Genomic DNA, 17,725 nt, shown 5'->3' on the forward strand with positions numbered 1-17,725 from the left:
ACATTCAGAACTGGACACAGAGGCACAAATGGCCCAAAGGACAGGAGGAACCCAGGAGGTAGAAGGCATCTTGTTGGTGATGAGATCAAAGGCCCGTACTGGCTTTGGGTAGAACAATTCTTGCCTAAATATAGTCGGTAGTCACCCAATGGCCAGGTACCAAGCACCAGCCCACGTTTACCAACTGTTTGGACTCGGGGGAGTTGTGCAGTCTCCACAAAACTTTGTTTTGTAACTTACTAACCCTGACTAGAGGAATCAAATGAGGCAGATGGTAGAGAGTTACTGCACAGTGTCGAGCCCCAGGGCTGTTCCCAAGAAAAGTTAGTATTATTTTGGTATTTTTAAATATGTATATGTGTATATATATGTTTTAAAAAATACTTGTTTTTATTTTATGTGTATAACTGTCTGCCTGCCTGCATGTCTGTGCACCATGTGTGTAGTTGGTGTTTGTAGTGTCAGATGCCCTGAAACTGGAGTTGTGAGTCACCATGGGAGTGTTGGGAGCCAAGCTCACGTTCTCTGCAAGATAAGCTGACACCGTGTGGTTGGAGCTGCAGACTGTCAGTTTTACAGCCTACACACCAGCACTGGGAGTTGTCATTGTTTCCAATTTGACTTCCTCTCCAAAAATCCAAGTAGCTCCTTGAATATTACTCTGCATGTTTATTGGTGGCATTCTTATGACACCTGAAGATCCACCCTCTGCTATGACGTAAAACCACCCTTTTGTTATTGTGGTATTGGTGGTTTTAAACAACAGTAGACAGCAGAGCTAAAGGTGTTAAACATGGAGGCCCTGGTAAGAGGTGACACAAAGGTAACCTTTCTCATGAGCTAGCCCTCAAGGGGAGGAGTTGAATGTGGGCTAGCCTGTTCCACTGGGAGATGAACCGATGTGTGTGATTCTTGCCTTGGCTGGTGTTGGTGAGGCTTCCCACAGCTGGCACTTGCCCACTTCAGGCTTGAAGGAACAAGAACCATTTAGAAGGGTGAGGAAGCTGAGTCCTTGAGTATTCTGACAATGTGCACCTGAGAATTCAGCCTGTATCAATACCATGGTTTGGGTGACAGAAAATAAGCACCCAATGGGTACAGATTGTATTAGCTAAGGAGTGGGACTGACTTACAAAACGGGGCCAACATTCTGAGGCCCATTGATGAGAGGCACAGCATGGTATTCAGTTCTGGTCACTCCTGCCTTCTCTCTGTCCCCTCGACATTGACCTTGTCCTCAGGCTACTTCTCTGTCCAGTCACAGGATCCCAGTCTCCCATCTGTCCCTTTACTGGGAGTGTCACAACTTCCAAAGGGCAGACACCCCTGCTTGTCACCACCCCTCACACCAGCTTCAGCTTTGGTTTGTATTAGTTCTTTGCCTCGTTTATTTTCTGCACCAATTTTTTTTCAATATATTTGGAGATTTGACCAATATGGTTTCTTTCTCTCTTTCATTTTTTCCCCTTTTTTGTTTGTTTGGGTTTTTCTGTTTTGTTTTGTTTTGTTTGAGATGCTAAGAATAAAACCCAGGGCACTGTACATCTTTGAGACAGCGTCTCACTGTGTACCAGATTAGCTGTGTATTCCTTTTTTTTTAAATTTAACATTTATTGGGAGGTGAGCATGCATACGGGGGTCAGAGGGCAGTGTTCAAGAGCCCGTTCTCTACTCCTGTTGTGGGGTTCCAGGGATGGAGTGAAGGCCACTCCTACCTTCTGAGTCATCTCCTCCACTGATCATGAGCCATTAATCCTCCTGCCTCAGCTTTCTAGCTTTGGATATTACAGGCATGCATGACATCAGCCAACCGGTTTCTTAAAAATCAAATTTTTAGCATGCATTAAGTGCATGAAGAAATGAAACCCATCATGCTATTGTCATGCATGTACATAATTTTCTTTTGAAACTGAGTCTGTAGCACTTTCCTTGGATTAAATTATTAAATTAATAAGATTTCCTTGGATCAGGAAATCTTCTGTTGACTCTTCCATTTCATAATTCTCCTTGAGAGACTTGAAAGGGAGGCTAATTTCCCTCTAGTGAGCAGAGACTACGTATTGCTCTGACTGTCGCACTGAGGGCCCTGGGATCTGACCCAGTCTGATGGCTCTTTTGGTAGGCCACCCGTTGTGTGGCCCTTGCAGACAAGCTTTTGTGATTTTTGATGTTGGGAAAAGCAAACTGAATCCCAACTAAGAGAAATGTTAAGAACCCACCTCACACAACTTTATTATTCTCATTAGTAGATATACTATAATATTAGTGATTGTTATTACCGTATTTTGAATTTTTGAAAAAAACTCTCTCTGTTTATGTGTGTGTATGTGTGTGTGTGTGAGAGAGAGAGAGAGAGAGAGAGAGAGACAGAGAGAGAGACAGAGAGAGAGAGAGAGAGGAAGAGAGAGAGAGAGAGAGGAAGAGAGAGAGAGAGAGAGGAAGAGAGAGAGAGAGAGAGGAAGAGAGAGAGAGAGAGAGAGAGAGAGAGAGAGAGAGAGAGAGAGAGAGAGAGACGTTTTCTTTCTTGTTATAAAAATTCTAAGTCACTCAAGAAGGCTGAGGCAGAATAGTTACCATGAATTTGAGGTCACTGTGAACCCTGCCAAAAGAAAATTCTACAAAATATTTCTGACTTTCCTCTTAGACGGACAACCTTAATGAGCGCATTATCCAGTGCGTTACAGAGATGCTGGATGGCCCCACCTCCCATAGCTGTCACAATCCCAAACTGCCTGTTCTGTCAAGGTCACAAGGAGCTTAATGTGGTGAACACCGGAGTCTGTCCCAGTCACTCTAATGAGACCTCAGACTGGGTCTGAAGGCTGCAGTGGCCGCGGGATGGCTCCCATGAGAAACCACATTTCTTCTCCGCATGGGCTATGCAGAGTGGACAAGACAGCTCTCTGGGGTCTCTGGAAAACTCTGACCCAATTCACAAGGGAGTCCAAGGCCCGGCCCCAAACACCAGCTCGGGGGCAAGATTAATGTTCTAAATTCGTACTGGAGGGACACAGATCTTCAGTCCACGGCAGTGAGTGACGACGTTTCCTTAGTCCTCAAAGCAGGGAGTCAGATGTCCAAAATGTCTGTCAAGTAGCCAGCGGTGGGATGCATCTTAGCAGGGAGTGATGGCAGACAGGCAGCTGTCGCACTCACCTGTGGCTGTCAAATAAAGAAAAGCAGACTGAAGGGTCTCCCGTTTCTGGATCAGGTGTGGGGGTGCGTGATTCAGGACCCAGGAAGCCGGTGAAGCTCTCTGCGTTTGAGGCTAGCCTGGTCTACACAGTAAGTTCCAGGTTCCACACGTAACCGGGGCTGCACAGTTCGATCTTGCCAGAAAAGAACAGAAGTATGTTTCCTTGTGTGTGTGTGTGTGTGTGTGCTGGTGTGCGATGAGGCTAGTGTGTTAAGACTGCCAAGACGTCCTTGTTTCAAGGCGTCAGCGTCGGAGGGAGACCTCGTTCTTTGGAACTTGGAACTACTGAGGAGCCTTTGATTTCTTCCCTCCCGTTGCCAACTGAAGTCAGCTTTTTTTCCCCTTCCCTTTGACAGATGAGGAGAAAGAAAATAACAGAGCGTCCAAGCCCCACTCCACGCCTGCCACCCTGCAATGGTAAGTGTTTGCTTTCAGCAAATGTGAGCCATCCAGATCTTTGTAGCTAGGGCAGGCTATCGCTTGGCTCTTTTGATATTGTGATGCTGACTTGGTCAGCCTCGAGAAATCTATTTGGTCTGCAGGTAAGCACAAAGGGCTTGCCTTAGATCAGGCCTGATGGTTTGAGTTTTCACATGTAAGTGAATTTTAGTCTCATTAGCAAACTACTGGTAAGGATTGGATTTTTATGTGAATGTTGCTAATTGAGTTTTAATGGGATCTCTTATTACAATGGATGGAGTTTTAGCAAATGGTAGAAATGAGAGGCTGTTTATTTTTAACCTAGGAGCCCCGAGTAAATTAATAGTTGATGGAAATATAATTATTTTAACACTACAACAATAGCAAAAACAATCCTCTAAATGACGTTTCATTTATTATTTGAAATTCCTGGGCTTGGTGAAGTACACAGAGAGACTCTTCCCAAAGCTTTATTGGAACACTGGGCTGTGGTGTTGAGCCCCGGAGCTCTCTGACGTGAGGGCCCTCCTAGAGAATCTTGGCAGTTGAAGGCTATTCTCTTAGCTGTCTGGCTCCGTGGACCCAAAGGAACCCAGGAATAAAGGGAGGGACAGGGCTGGAGAAGCGAAGGTGTCGCATCAATCTGGGCCAGCTCCTGTGTGGGGCTCTGTGTCAACGAGGTCAATGGCTTTTGTATCACCGCGCTCGTTTTCTAGAGGAGGAAGGAGCACTGAGACAGTTACATCATTGGCAGGTCACTGCTTTTTAAGTGGGAGGAGTCAGGGATCTGGCTGGGGTCCTACCGGCCAACCTAGTTCTTGGGAAGAGGAAGCTGAAAGCTGGAAGATGGAGAAAGGACGCCGATGGCTATAAGGACTGTGTCATGCTTTGGTCTCTGGGCTGAGGTACACAGAGAGGAGGGAAAGATGCCAGAGGAGAAGGCACCGGGATAGATCTCAGGCTGCCCTCCAGGAGTCTCCAGCTTGCTAGCAGAACTTCAGTAACAAAGAACACACATAAAGGGTACAGGCATAGGTCTAGAAAGGAGTCTTGGAAGCCACCTGTGTTGCCTGGGGACAGAGCTGGTGGCTGACACTCTTGTGACAGGGGCTGATGTCCTTCGAGATGCCCGCCCTCATTTGTCTTCCTCTTGTCTTTGTGAGCCTTAGCTGGAAGCCTGTCAGCTGGGGATGAGCACGTGTGTACAGGAGTCCTGGCTTCAATGCCCAACACATGATAAAGCACATGTGGTAGCTCATGTCTATAATCCCAGTGCATGGAAAGTGGAGGTCCCTTCTATGTAGTGGGTTCGAGATCAGCCTGGCTATGTGAGGTCTTGTTCTTCCTACGCCTGCCAAAAATGGGGTTGGAGGAAGGGTAGGGAAGTGGGGATTCTAAATTGACTTCCCCTCACAACTCACCTCTTGTGGTGCCTGTGATTTTTGAGCATCTGCCTGGGATGATGAAACTGTATAATCTGACTCTGATGTCAGACTGAGATCAGATCTCAGCGGCGCCACTTGGCAACCATGCAGCCTCAGGTCAGGTCCTCAGCGTCCCTCTGCCTCACTCTACACACTGCTGCAATGGAGGTGACAGTTGTGTCATCCTGAGGATGAAGTGCCAGGCTCAGACAGTGCCTGCCATGGAGTTCCTCAGAACACTCCTTATGAGTCCACCCAGGACAGACCTCCTTCCATTCTATGTCTGCAGCACCTGGTTCTGCACCAGAGATTTGCTCTTTGGAATCCAAGGTCAGGTGGAACATTCTAGAACCAATTTCATCCCATGCAAGCCTGGAGCAAAACAGATTTGGAAGTGTGTATATTTAGGAATATCAATCCAACACCAATTTCTTTTCTGCTGCATGTTAACATAGCTTCAGTCGTTAACTAAATTCAAGCAATGCTTAGTGAACACCTACTGTGTGTTGCAGCTGGTTCTATTGGATAAAAAGGGGGACTTCTGGACAAGCAGAACTGTGCAATTTTTATCTATCTATCTATCTATCTATCTTCTATCTATCTATCTATCTACCTATCTTCTATCTATCTGTCTATCTATCTTCTATCTGTCTGTCTATCTAATCTATTATTTATATATCAATCTATCATTTATCTATCTATCTAATCTATTATCTATCTACCACGTCTTATCTTTTATCTATCTATCTAAATATTTGTGTGTTTGTTTTGAGAAAGGGTCTGTAGCCCAGGCTGGCCTTGAACTCTTTCTGGCCTCTACCGCCTCCATTTGGGATTACAGTGTAAGCCAGGTACTACACCTGGTTTATCCAGGGCTTTGGAAAAGCTTGGCAAGCACTCTACCCACTGAACTACATCCACAGTTATTTCTTAATTGGATATTTAATTTCATTTAAAATGTTATCCCCTTTCCCAGTTTCCCCCCCGGAAACCCCCCCCATCCCATCCTCCCTCCCCCTGCCTCTATGAGGGTTGTTCCACCCACCCAACCACTGCCACCTCCCCGCCCTGGCATTCCCCTACACTGGGCCATTGAGCCTTCCCAAGACCAAGGGCTTCTCCTTCCACTGATGTCCAACAAGGCCACCGTCTGTTACATATGTGGCTGGAGCCATGGATCCCTCCATGTGGACTCATTGCTCGATGGTTAGTTCCTGGGAGCTCTGGGGGGTCTGGTTGGTTGATAATGTTGTTCTTCCTATGGTTGCAAACACCTTCAGCTCCTTCAGTCCTTCTCTAACTCCTCCATTGGGGACACTGTGCTCAGTCCAATGGTTGGCTGAAGGGACCTCACACACATTAGACCTTGAAGGGCGCTGTAAGAGACTTCGAGGATAGGGTGTCGACACTATTCTAGTGATCAGTAGGGGAAAGAAAGCATCTCCGAGGCGACATTTCAGTGGAGACATGTATAACAACAGCAAGCCCTCTCTGACACCTTGCACTGTGGAAGCTGGGGCCAGAGGAACAGCTAGACAGGGCCACTACTGTGCCCCGAGGCTGTAGCTGGGTTCTCCACTCTACAGGACGAGCACACAGTAAGTAGTTGGTTCAGCCTGTGCCCAGGATCCACACATGTGTCATGGAAGCAGATTTCTAAGGAGCTGGGCTGGGAGGAGACTGTGAGTCTGCCTTCAGGAGACCCCCGTGGGCAGTTTCGGGGCCTCCTTGCTCAAAAATTAAACCAAAGATTAGGATGAAGCCCATTCTCACTGTAGTTTTTTGTTTCTTCCTTAGAAATAACTGTTTTCAGTAAAATGTGTGCATATATTTGTATTCCGTGTGAGTACCTGTGGGAGTTTTGCACTGTGCTTTTAATGTTTAATTTATTTTTATGTCTGTTCTCTCTATAAAATGGCACACAGTGTATTATGCCATTGTTTCAGTCAGACAACTCCACAGATTTAGAGCTTACTTTACTCCTTATAAGAACATTCTGATGTCACACTCAGATCAGTGATGTCACAGTGGATTGGTAATGTCACACCAGATTAGTGATATCATGTCAGATTAGTAATGCCCTACCAGATTAGCCAATAAAGAATTAACCTCAGCTTAGAAACGTGGCTCAGTGGGTAAAAGCACCTGCCACCAAGCCTAATAACCCGATTCTGAGCCATGGAACCCACACAGTAGGACAGAAATGATCTCTATACACCTGTCATGACAGTGCATGTCTGATCACTCTCCTCCTACTGTCTGTCTGTCTGTCTGCCTCTCTCTCTCTCTCTCTCTCTCTCTCTCTCTCTCTCTCTCACACACACACACACACACACACACACACACACACATGCAAATATTGAGATTCACTTTATTGTAAGTGGCATTCGGTGCCTCATGGAGAACAGTAGCAGAATTTTGCTGCCCATTTTCCTCTTGGTGGGGATTTTAGGTCTGTCCAAATCTCATCTCTGATTTATAAACAACACCCCAAAGAAGGTCTTCAGGCGGGACCTCTGGCAGCCCCAGGAGGGCTCCCTCTGTGCACACAGGGGACAATAATAGCTGCTACCTACATGTGGGACAGTGACAGGGTAGCAAAACTGCCCAGCAAACAGTCTCTGCTTTACCTGCAGCACAAAATACGTACGCACACAAACCTAGGAAGCTCCCTGCATGAGAATCTTCTGTCTGAGGCATTCGTGTCCTTCGGCTTGCCCTGTCTTCTGCGGCAGTAGCAGCCCCAGGGACGTTGAAAGGCAGAGCTGCTGGGCCGGGCTGACAGCATCTACCCTCTCTGGGACAACTTGGCTTGCTACTAGAACTGAGCTAGCAACGATCTGCTTCTCCTCCAGCCCCTCCCTTCCAGAGCCCCCTCCCCTCCACCCTGGAGACACCAGGCCTCCTCCGAGAACAAATAACTAACTGCCAAGCAGCCCAAAAGAATCGGGGCCACATGATCTGGAGGCAGCTTCCAGCAGAACACAGGCAAATATTGTCAAAGGGCTCCTGCCAAGCCCTTTCCAGCATCCCCGGTCATGGGGGTGAGTAAATCCCACCTCGCTGGGGATGCTGGGCACCGCTGGAATCCCAGGCTCACAATCACCCCTATTCACACTGAGGATTTTGAAATGGAAAGAGGCCTGTTGGGCCATGGTGGCTGACCTGCTGCCAATGCATGGCTCCTCGGCGGCCTACTACCTCCCAAACACACTGCTGTGCCCCTTCTTGAGACCCTGTGCGCCACACCAAGTACCTTCAGGGTGGGGGCAATTTCCCCTCTCAGCAACTAGCATGAGAAGTGAGGTTTCCCTCAGGACTTAGAAACTGAAGAGGAAGCATGGAGGTGCCACATTCCTGGAAGGGTGGTTTGGAGATGGCGATACCCCCCACTCCCTTTGATGGGCTGTTGACATTTGCAATTAGTGTGAGCTCAATAACTTTAGTGTTTTTCTGTAAGACCTTCTCATAAATCACCAGTAGCTAACTACACTTGGCACTGTTCTAAAAATAGACTCTGATATTTGTTCTAGTTTTGTTTCTGTTGCTGTGATAAAAAATGCCCTGACAACATTGGAGAGACAGCTCAGTGGTCAAGAGAGTATACTCCTCCTGAGGAAAAACCTGAGTTCAGATCCCAGCACCCACCTTGAGGTTTACAACTGCCTGTAACTCCATATAGAGGATCTGATATCCTCTTTTTGTGTGTTTATGTGTGCACACCAATGCACACACACACACACACACACACACACACACACACACGCACGCACACGTGCACACACATTATTTTTAAATTTTAAAAACCATCCTGACAAAAAGCAACATAGGGGAGGAAAGAGTTCATTCTACTTAAAATTCTAGTCCATCATTTTGAAGAAGTCAAGCCAAGGAACTCCAGCAGTTAGACACACCAGCAGCTAGTCACACCAGCAGCTAATCACATAGGTAGCTAGTCACACCAGCAGCTAGTCACATCACATCTACAGTAGACAGGAAAAAGAAATGAATATAACGTGTGGTCTACTGGCTCAGCTAGTAGATTTTTGTTGTTGTTGTTCTTCTTCTTTTTCTTCCTCTTCCTCCTCCTCCTTCTTCTTCCTCTTTCCCTTCCCCCTCCTTCTGTTTTGTTTGTTTGTTTGTTTGTTTTTGTTTGTTTGAATGGTATAGTTTGGGGCCCAGCCTAGAGAGTTGGGCCATGCACATTGGATGGGTCAGCTAGCAATAAAGACAACTACCTACAGGTGTGCCCACAGGTCAACGTGAGCTAGGCCATCCCTCATCCAGTTCTTCCTCCAGGTGCTTTTAGACAGCAGCAAGCTGACCTTTAAAAACTAAACATGGCAATGGTTTAGACTGGGCCATGGTCCCTAGGTCTGACTAAAGGAAGGAAACCAGGACCTGGTGTTCCGCTCATTTTGACTCCACTCCATGTAGAGAACTACTCCACCAGCAACTAAGGGCACCCACAAAGATGTTATTTGAGGTTCCACTTGCCTTAGTACGGTGAGGAGAGGTAGAGATGGGGAGATGGATGGAGATGAAGATGGAGGAGGTCACTCAGGTCAGGGAACCGTGTCAGAGTCCCCTCAGTTCTGGGGCCACCAGTTCCCAGCCTCCCTCAGCCAGAAGCATCGATAGCGCACACACACTCTGCTTTTAGACAATTTGCAGCTTTTGTCTAAAGTAAAACCATGAATAACGACGGATGCTCGAAAGCTGGGCTGTGGAGAGTTCCTGTCACGGCGTGTTTGTCTAGTCTGTGCAAAGTTCTGAGTTAGAGCGGAGGCAGAGCGCGAACTGGGTGTGGTGGCACACCGAGAGGCAGGGGATACTCAAGGCCAGCCTGGGCTACACAAGACTCTACCCACCCCTCCCTCCACCCAAAAAGAGAAAAGAATCATACGCGGTGTGGAATTGTCAGAGTCACAGCAATGGAAATCAGACTGGATAGCAGAAAGCACAGTGGTACATCACCCCTGTGCCCCTTCAGCCCTGCATCATGTGCATGCAAACACACACACACACACACACACACACACACACACACACACACGACAGCACAGCTGGTCCATCACCCCTGTGCCCTGTCCCTCTACATCACCACACACACAGGAGGAACGTCTGTACTCTGCCCTCAGGATGGCTGTGATCAGCAGAGGCTTCCAGCCCTGTCCTGATCTTGGACATTACTGTTGTGTATGTGGCTCACTGCTACCCGACACATATGAGCGCACTCTTGCAAGATGTGTTTGAGGTTCAGGGAATAGCCCAGTCATAGGAAGAAGTCATCTGTGGGGGGAGTGGGGCAGAAGAAGGCTGGATAATCAGTCAGGGGTCAGAGGGTGGAAGCCTTGAATGCCCAGGGAAGGAACCTGGCTTTTAGCGGTAAGATAATGTAGAGCTTTGAAGGTACGCAGCACTGTGCAGCTCTGATCTGAAAACAAAGCAAGCCAGGCTTAGTGGCACACACCTTTAATCCAGCACTCAGGAGACAGAGGCAACTCTGTGAGCTCGAGGCCAGCCTGGTCTACATAATGAGTTCCAGGACAGCCACAGCTACATAGTGAGACCCTGTCTCCCAAAACAAACAAACAAACAAACAAACAACACACACACACACACACACACACACACACACACACACACACCAGAACAATACAGTCTCCAATCTCTATGGCCGTCTCTGCTATTATACTTAGTGAATTTGTTTTTAATCCTTGCTTCAGATAAAGTAGACCTGTTCTAGCATTTCTTGATAAGTCTACGAGAACTGAAGAGGTGGATTCTTTGAACTGACAGTCATGTGTATAAGTACAAAGCCAGAGCTAAAACATGGCTCAGAAGGCAATTGGCTCCAGGTGTCACACAGTTCCTCTTCCCTATGGAAAGCTGAGTCCCAGGTATCATACAGTTCCTCTTCCCTGTGGAAAGCTGAGTCCCAGGTGTTACACAGTTCCTCTTCCCTGTGGGAAACTGAGTCACAGGAAGCCATGGGCTGCAGCCTTCCAAGGAGGTCTCTGTTAAAAGTGTGTGTCTCAGACAACAACTCACACTAGCTGGTGACCATGTTCATTATCTATCCCATTATAGCACGGGCTCAATTCAAATACAATGATGTTGTTAAATAGAAGATAAAAAAATAGAACTAGTCCAGAATTGTGTGTGTTTGTGTGTGTGTGTGTTTGTGTGTGTGTGTATTAAAAAGACTCCAGGTATAATGGAACATTGTTCACCCACCATGACAGGCTAATGATGTCCTCTAAAGGAGGAGAGAAAAGGGAAGATTTCATCATCAGATATGAAGAGAAGTAATTAACCGCTTTCTCTCTCATTCTCGCCTCTGTCAGGGGAGCGGATGTTCCAATTAGTAACTTCAGTACGAACGCCGAACCTCTGGGTTTTGTGTGACGGTCTGGGGGGATGGTGTCACAATGCCATCCCTGTAGAATCCACCAGGCATCAAAGGTGCCCTTCTACGCCAATTACATCCATCACTCACAGGCTTATTAAAATGCTTCATAGTCATAAGCCACCTGGATACTCTGAGGCTCAGCAGCTCCAGTCAGACGGACATTAAAAAAAAAAAAAAAAAAAAAAGACAGAAGCTCAGTGGCTTAGGAGGCTTTTCACAGGTAACTGCTTAATTAGCTCAGCCGGCATGAACTATGACTTTCGTCCATCAGATTCAAATAGTTGGTTGTTGCTAGGGGGGTCTCATCGCACGCGCTGCACCTCAGATGCTGTACCTCAGTTTTCATCTCTCCATCAGGCTTAGTTGGCAAACAGACCACAGGAAGCAAACAGAAACACAGGCAATGTGGCTTTAGTAATTAGTAATGAATAAAGAAACCAGGAATATACCTGGGGACGGAGTTTTTTTGTTATTCCGGGGCCACTGAATCTCTCCCTCTATAGTCCAGACTGGTTTCAAATTTATGGTGATCCTCCTGCCTTAGCGTTTTGGGCACTGGGGTTCCTCCCATCTTGGGAACCAGTTCTTTTTAACACCATATTTGAAAAAATTACTTTCCGTAAGCTTTGCCCATCTTGGGGTGTCTCTGATAATGGAAGGATGACCCCCCAGGGGTTACTAGTCTCATGTGTTCATTCATCGACTCATCCTTGGTCATTCACCACAGAGGTAGGATGACATTTAACTGTGCCACTCCTGTCCTTTATAAGGGGTGGGGCTTTCCCATGTAAAAGTCCTCCACGTACAGATTCCAAATGGCTTGAAAAGCTCATTTCCCCCACTGCATCTATGATTATTTATCAAAAAAAAAAAAAGACTCAGGACAGTCATTACCAGTGTCAGCACAAAGGGACACCTTCCTCTCCAACAAGTCCAGCTGCCCAGCTCCTGACGTCTGTGCATTAGAAACAGCAAAGTCAAACCTTTTTTTTTTTTTTTTTTTAATTTAGGAAAATTGTTTAACGGAACACTCAAGTTTAAGATGGAACTTGTGGGGTTTACGTTTTACCGTGTGTGTGTGTGTGTGTGTGTGTTTTCATACTTTATTATTGGCTGATAGAATATATCAAGCTTTACATTAATGTCTGTAGCGCTTGTTGTTGTAGTAAATACTAAGAAAAATGGTGACTGGTTCCACGCCACGCTGCCCCCCAGAGGTTCTCTCTGACCCTGGTGGTCTCTCCACATTAGCTCCATTACTGGAGGGCCATATAGATCTAACATATTTATCTCAACGTTGGCCGCCCTCTGGCTCTTCTCTCTCCTGACAGAGGGCCAGCCATGAACTCTACCCACACTCCAACCAGCCTGATAAATCCAAAGCTCCAGAAACTTGTAATTTAGCAATGGTTTTATTTTCTCAGCAAATTTTAGACTCCACAAATCGTCCACACCATAAACTCAGAGCCAAGTGATATAATTTACCCACCTACATAAGACAAGTCATCCTATACAAATCCACCCCTTATAAAACATTCATAACAACCTGTAACTAAGCAGAGCCACACAGAGAGGATCAGCCGTGTCTTCCTCCATCTTGCCTCCCTCCTCCTCTGGCCTCTCCCTCCTTTCCAAAACTCTGTCCCTGCCTAGATAAGACAAATTGTCCTATCACAGGACTTGTGCCAGCCCTCCTTGCATAAAGACAACAATCTACGTGTCTTCAACATTGTGACTTACAGAGTATTCTAGAAGTAATCAGGTCTTCTGGCCTGAGTTTTGTGTGTGTGTGTGTATGTGTGTATGTGTGTGTATGTATGTGTGTGTATATGTCTGTGTATATGTGTATGTACGTGTATGTATGTGTATGTGTATATGTGTATATGTGTGTGTATGTATGTGTGTGTATATGTCTGTGTATATGTGTATGTACGTGTATGTATGTGTATGTGTGTATGTGTGTATGTATGTCTATGTGTATATGTGTGTATGTGTGTGTATGTATGTGTGTGTATATGTCTGTGTATATGTGTATGTATGTGTATGTATGTCTATGTGTCTATGTGTATATGTGTGTATGTGTATTGTGTATATGTATGTATGTATATGTGTGTATATGTGTGTGTATGTATGTGTGTATGTATGTGTATGTGTATATCTTTATGTGTGTGTATGTATGTATATATGTGTATGTGTTGTATATGTGTGTGTATGTGTGTATGTGTGTGTATGTGTATGTGTGTCTGTATGTGTGTATGTGTATGTGTGTATGTATGTGTGTATGTTATGTGTGTGTATGTGTGTGTATATGTGTGTATGTGTGTATGTGTGTGTATGTGTGTATGTGTGTATGTGTGTGTATGTGTATGTGTGTCTGTATGTGTATATGTGTATGTGTGTATGTATGTGTGTATGTTATGTGTGTGTATGTGTGTGTATATGTGTGTATGTGTGTATATGTGTGTATGTGTGTATGTGTGTGTATGTGTGTGTATGTGTGTATGTATGTGTGTATGTTTATATGTGTGTATGTATGTGTATGTGTGTATATGTGTGTATGTGTGTGTATGTGTGTATGTGTATGTGTGTATGTATGTGTGTATGTTATGTGTGTGTATGTGTGTGTATATGTGTGTATGTGTGTATGTGTGTGTATGTGTGTGTATGTGTGTATGTATGTGTGTATGTTTATATGTGTGTATGCATGTGTATGTGTGTATATGTGTGTATATGTGTGTATGTGTGTATGTATGTGTATGTGTGTGTATGTGTGTATATGTGTATGTGTGTGTGTATGTGTATATATGTGCACAAAGGCCAGAGGTCCACATGAAGTATTCTGATTCATCTTCTTCAGTTATTTACTATGTTGAGGCACACTCCCTCACTGACCCTGGAACTCAGCAGTCTGGTACACTGGTGGCCCAGCCCCAGAGCTCCTCCAGTCTTTACATCTCCAGCACTGGGGTTGCGTGCGCACAGTACTGCGCTCAGTTTTGAAACATGGGCGCTGGGATCTGAGCTCATTTTTCAGAGTAAGTAAAGGTTCTCAGCCTTCACAGCAAGCACCCCACTAACTGAGCCAGTCTACGAGTCTTCTTCTTTCTTTTTCAATCTTCTTTTAAAAAAAATACTCCATGTATATCCGTGTGTCCATGCAAGTATATGCCATCTGTATACAAATGAGGGTCTGTTAAGCCACTGCTCCGCACGGTTAAAGATTCTCCCCAAACCCCACCCTTCTCTCCTTTTACTTTCTCCTCCACAAGCCCCTCTTCCCACTCAGAAGCATGTCCCCAGCATTCAAAGGGTGTGACATTGCTCTCTGCTGTTCCTCTTGCTAAGAGTCTCCTCCAGCTAAGGCAGCAGAACGGGTTCTTGGTGAGGATGTGTCTCTTAGTCACTGGTCACATTAGCAAATGAAGCCTTGGATTCTCTATCGGAAAGATGGGCACAACGCCTTCCTTTTGTGTTGTGTTGCTTTGCTTCGCTTCATTTGGGTTTTGTAGTTGTTGACGTGGGTGCTCACTGTGTAGTTCAGGCTATCCCTGGACACACTACATAGCCTAAGCTCATCCCAAACCCAGATCCTCCCACTTCCTTTTTCTGAGCACTAGGATTACAGGCCTGTGTCGTCACACCTGGCTTTTATGTGACTATCACGAGAATGAAATAAAACCCTGTCTACCCAGGGCCTGGCCCCTGGGATGAGTCTGATGGATGTGAACTGTTGTTTGCTGTTACAAAGCTTCAGTCCCAGATCCTCTGTGAACCTATCACCATCTGCTCCCATCTACATACCAATCCATTTTCCTCTTCCATATCCTCTACGGCCAGCAGTTTATAGTATTTAAATATTAGTATTTCTTGTGTGTCTCTCTCCCCAAATAGACTCCAAAGTGAACTAGGACATAGGTCATGTTTTATGCCAACACAAGTGCCCACAGGAGCCAGGAAAGGAACAGAAAATAGACTTGGTGTAAGAAAAGTGGGGAGGGGTGAGGACTCCGGCCAACCTCAGGGCACAGCTCACCCTGGCCAATTGTTGTCATGAGGGAATATGGGTCCAGGGTTGCCAGACCTCAGCTTTTTCATAAGAAGCCAGAAATCCAGATTCTTCTGTGTGAAGTCCAGGGGTTTAGACGCTGAGCCAATACTGCTCAGACTAAACAAAGCATGCCTGTGAGACCCCCGTTGGTGACAACTGCCTTGCTTACATGGTCCCTGTAAAGTTTGAGCCTCAGCTGGACCTCTGATGTCACTCCTACAGAGAAACAATGCTGTGAGTGGCGGTTAGGGATCCTGGCTAAATTTAAAGACTGGTTTTCATTCATCCCAGATCCAAAGCACAGGGAAGGCCCAAGAAATTCACACTGTCCATGAAGCTAGTTTCCCTGGGTGAAACACAGGGTTCCACTTGGTGATACTGAGGACACACGCAGTGGTGTGGAAGAGACTCATTTTGGTCACAATTGTTCCATTAATCACTTATGTTTTAATGTGGGACATTACACGGATTTGCATGTCATCCTTACACAGGGGCCATGCTAATCTGTTTTCTTGTGTTCAGAACCCTCCGTGTTGAATTAAAGATCTCTTCTATATCTGTGTACCATGAATCTGTTCATCATACCCATCAATGACATGACCTCAGTGCCAGGGGTTATAAGATCAATACTTATTGGATGAGTAAATGATTGGATGATCCATCCATCAGATATCAGTCTTCTGACGTGTGCCAAGGAATATGTGGGTCTTTGGGGATTCTGAGGTGACTGGATGCTCCCCACAGCCTCAGGGTGTTTGGTTACCTAGAAAGGATTGCATAAAGTATTTACTGGAACAGGAGGGTCAGCAGGAACTGCTCCATGTGAGAGGAGAGGGTGGACGGAATGGCTGGCACCCCTTAGCCCTTGGCTCTGCTGTTTGCCCAAGTCCCTCGGCTCATATCCGTATGGGAGGCTTGGGGATGAAATGATTCAGCTGATTTTCTTTCAATGTCATATAAGAATGAACTAAATAAGTGCCACCCCTGTAAGTGGGCCCCTTGGGAGGCCTCGTCCTCATCCTACATGAGCTACAACAGTGCTGGAACCCTTCTCTGGCAGTGCCCTCAGGGTGACTGTAAAGCTATTTGAGGACACGTATTCCATTGCTTAAGAATTGTGCCTTATTTTAGCTCGAAACCGAAACATCAACAACACCCCCTCTCCCTCCTCCCCCTAAGAACGGTCGGCAGAAGGGAACTCTCGTCCCTTTGCCTCCTAAATTTGATTTCAGGTTTTTCTGAGTTGTTTCCTAAAATCCAGCCATCAAAGGAGAAATGTCTCCTGCTGGTGAGTTCACTGAGCTGTGGTTGCTCCCGGCTCCACGTTGTATTGTCAGGCTCCGAAGCATTGTTGGCCGAGGTGTCCAACCGTCTGATGGGTTGATGTCAGTGGAGGCAGGATGTCACTTGTATGCCTAAATTCAAAACTTCAGAAATTTATTTAGATTTATTCTATGCCTTCAATGCCTATCACAAAATTGGGGCATAGAGGTCCCCAAAAGTGTCTTATGGGGAAAAAAAAAAAAACCAAAACACTGAGGAAATCTAATGTCACTTATAGGACACAAGGGTCTGAAACTTGTAATTTTTAAAAATAATTTGTTATTTATTATTATTTTTATGTCTTTTGCCTGCATGTCTATGTGAGGTTGTCAGGTCCCCTGGAACTGGAGTTACACACAGTTGTGAGCCACCATATGGGTACTGGGAACTGAACCCAAGTCCTCTGGAAGAGCAGCAAGTGCTCTTAAACGCTGAGCATCTCTTCAGCCCCCAACACTTGTAATTCTTGCAACACATTATTTGTTTAGATATCAACAGCCACCCTAAAAGAGTTATTATTTCTAAAGGGAAAATGATGTTCAAGGTTAATTTGTTCAGTTACCATACCAGTAAAGAGAGGGTAGGGACTGAGACTCTAACCCATTGGAGATCTGGCCATTCTCTTCTGTGGAATCCATATCCTGCACTCAGTTAGGTATGGGGTAGAGAATCATCCACCTTAGTAGGTCACAGAATCCAGGAACCCAGCATTATCCAGATGGCCATGTGTTAGACATTTCCTCCCTACCACTCTTATTAAGTCGAGAAGCTCCAGGGTGTACACACACATGCGCACACACACACACAGTCACGCACACACTCATATACACTCACACATTCACACACAAACACACACACATACACACACACTCATATACACTCACACATTCACACACAAA

General features: G+C 45.8%; 1 protein-coding gene across 1 annotated transcript in view; it reads left to right on the plus strand.

Moving 5' to 3' along the window:
* Positions 1-17,725, plus strand: part of RFX4 (regulatory factor X4) — a gene marked incomplete at both ends in the record, with an annotated part of 143,313 nt that overhangs the window by 40,948 nt on the left and 84,640 nt on the right. Inside the window, one exon of the mRNA XM_080935058.1 lies at positions 3,553-3,613. Within this exon, the coding sequence (XP_080791184.1) occupies positions 3,553-3,613 (61 nt within the window). The remainder of the gene's footprint in view (positions 1-3,552; positions 3,614-17,725) is intronic.

The sequence above is a fragment of the Micromys minutus genome (assembly GCF_963924665.1).
Source record: "Micromys minutus genome assembly, chromosome: 22".
Classification (NCBI taxonomy): Eukaryota; Metazoa; Chordata; class Mammalia; order Rodentia; family Muridae; genus Micromys; species Micromys minutus.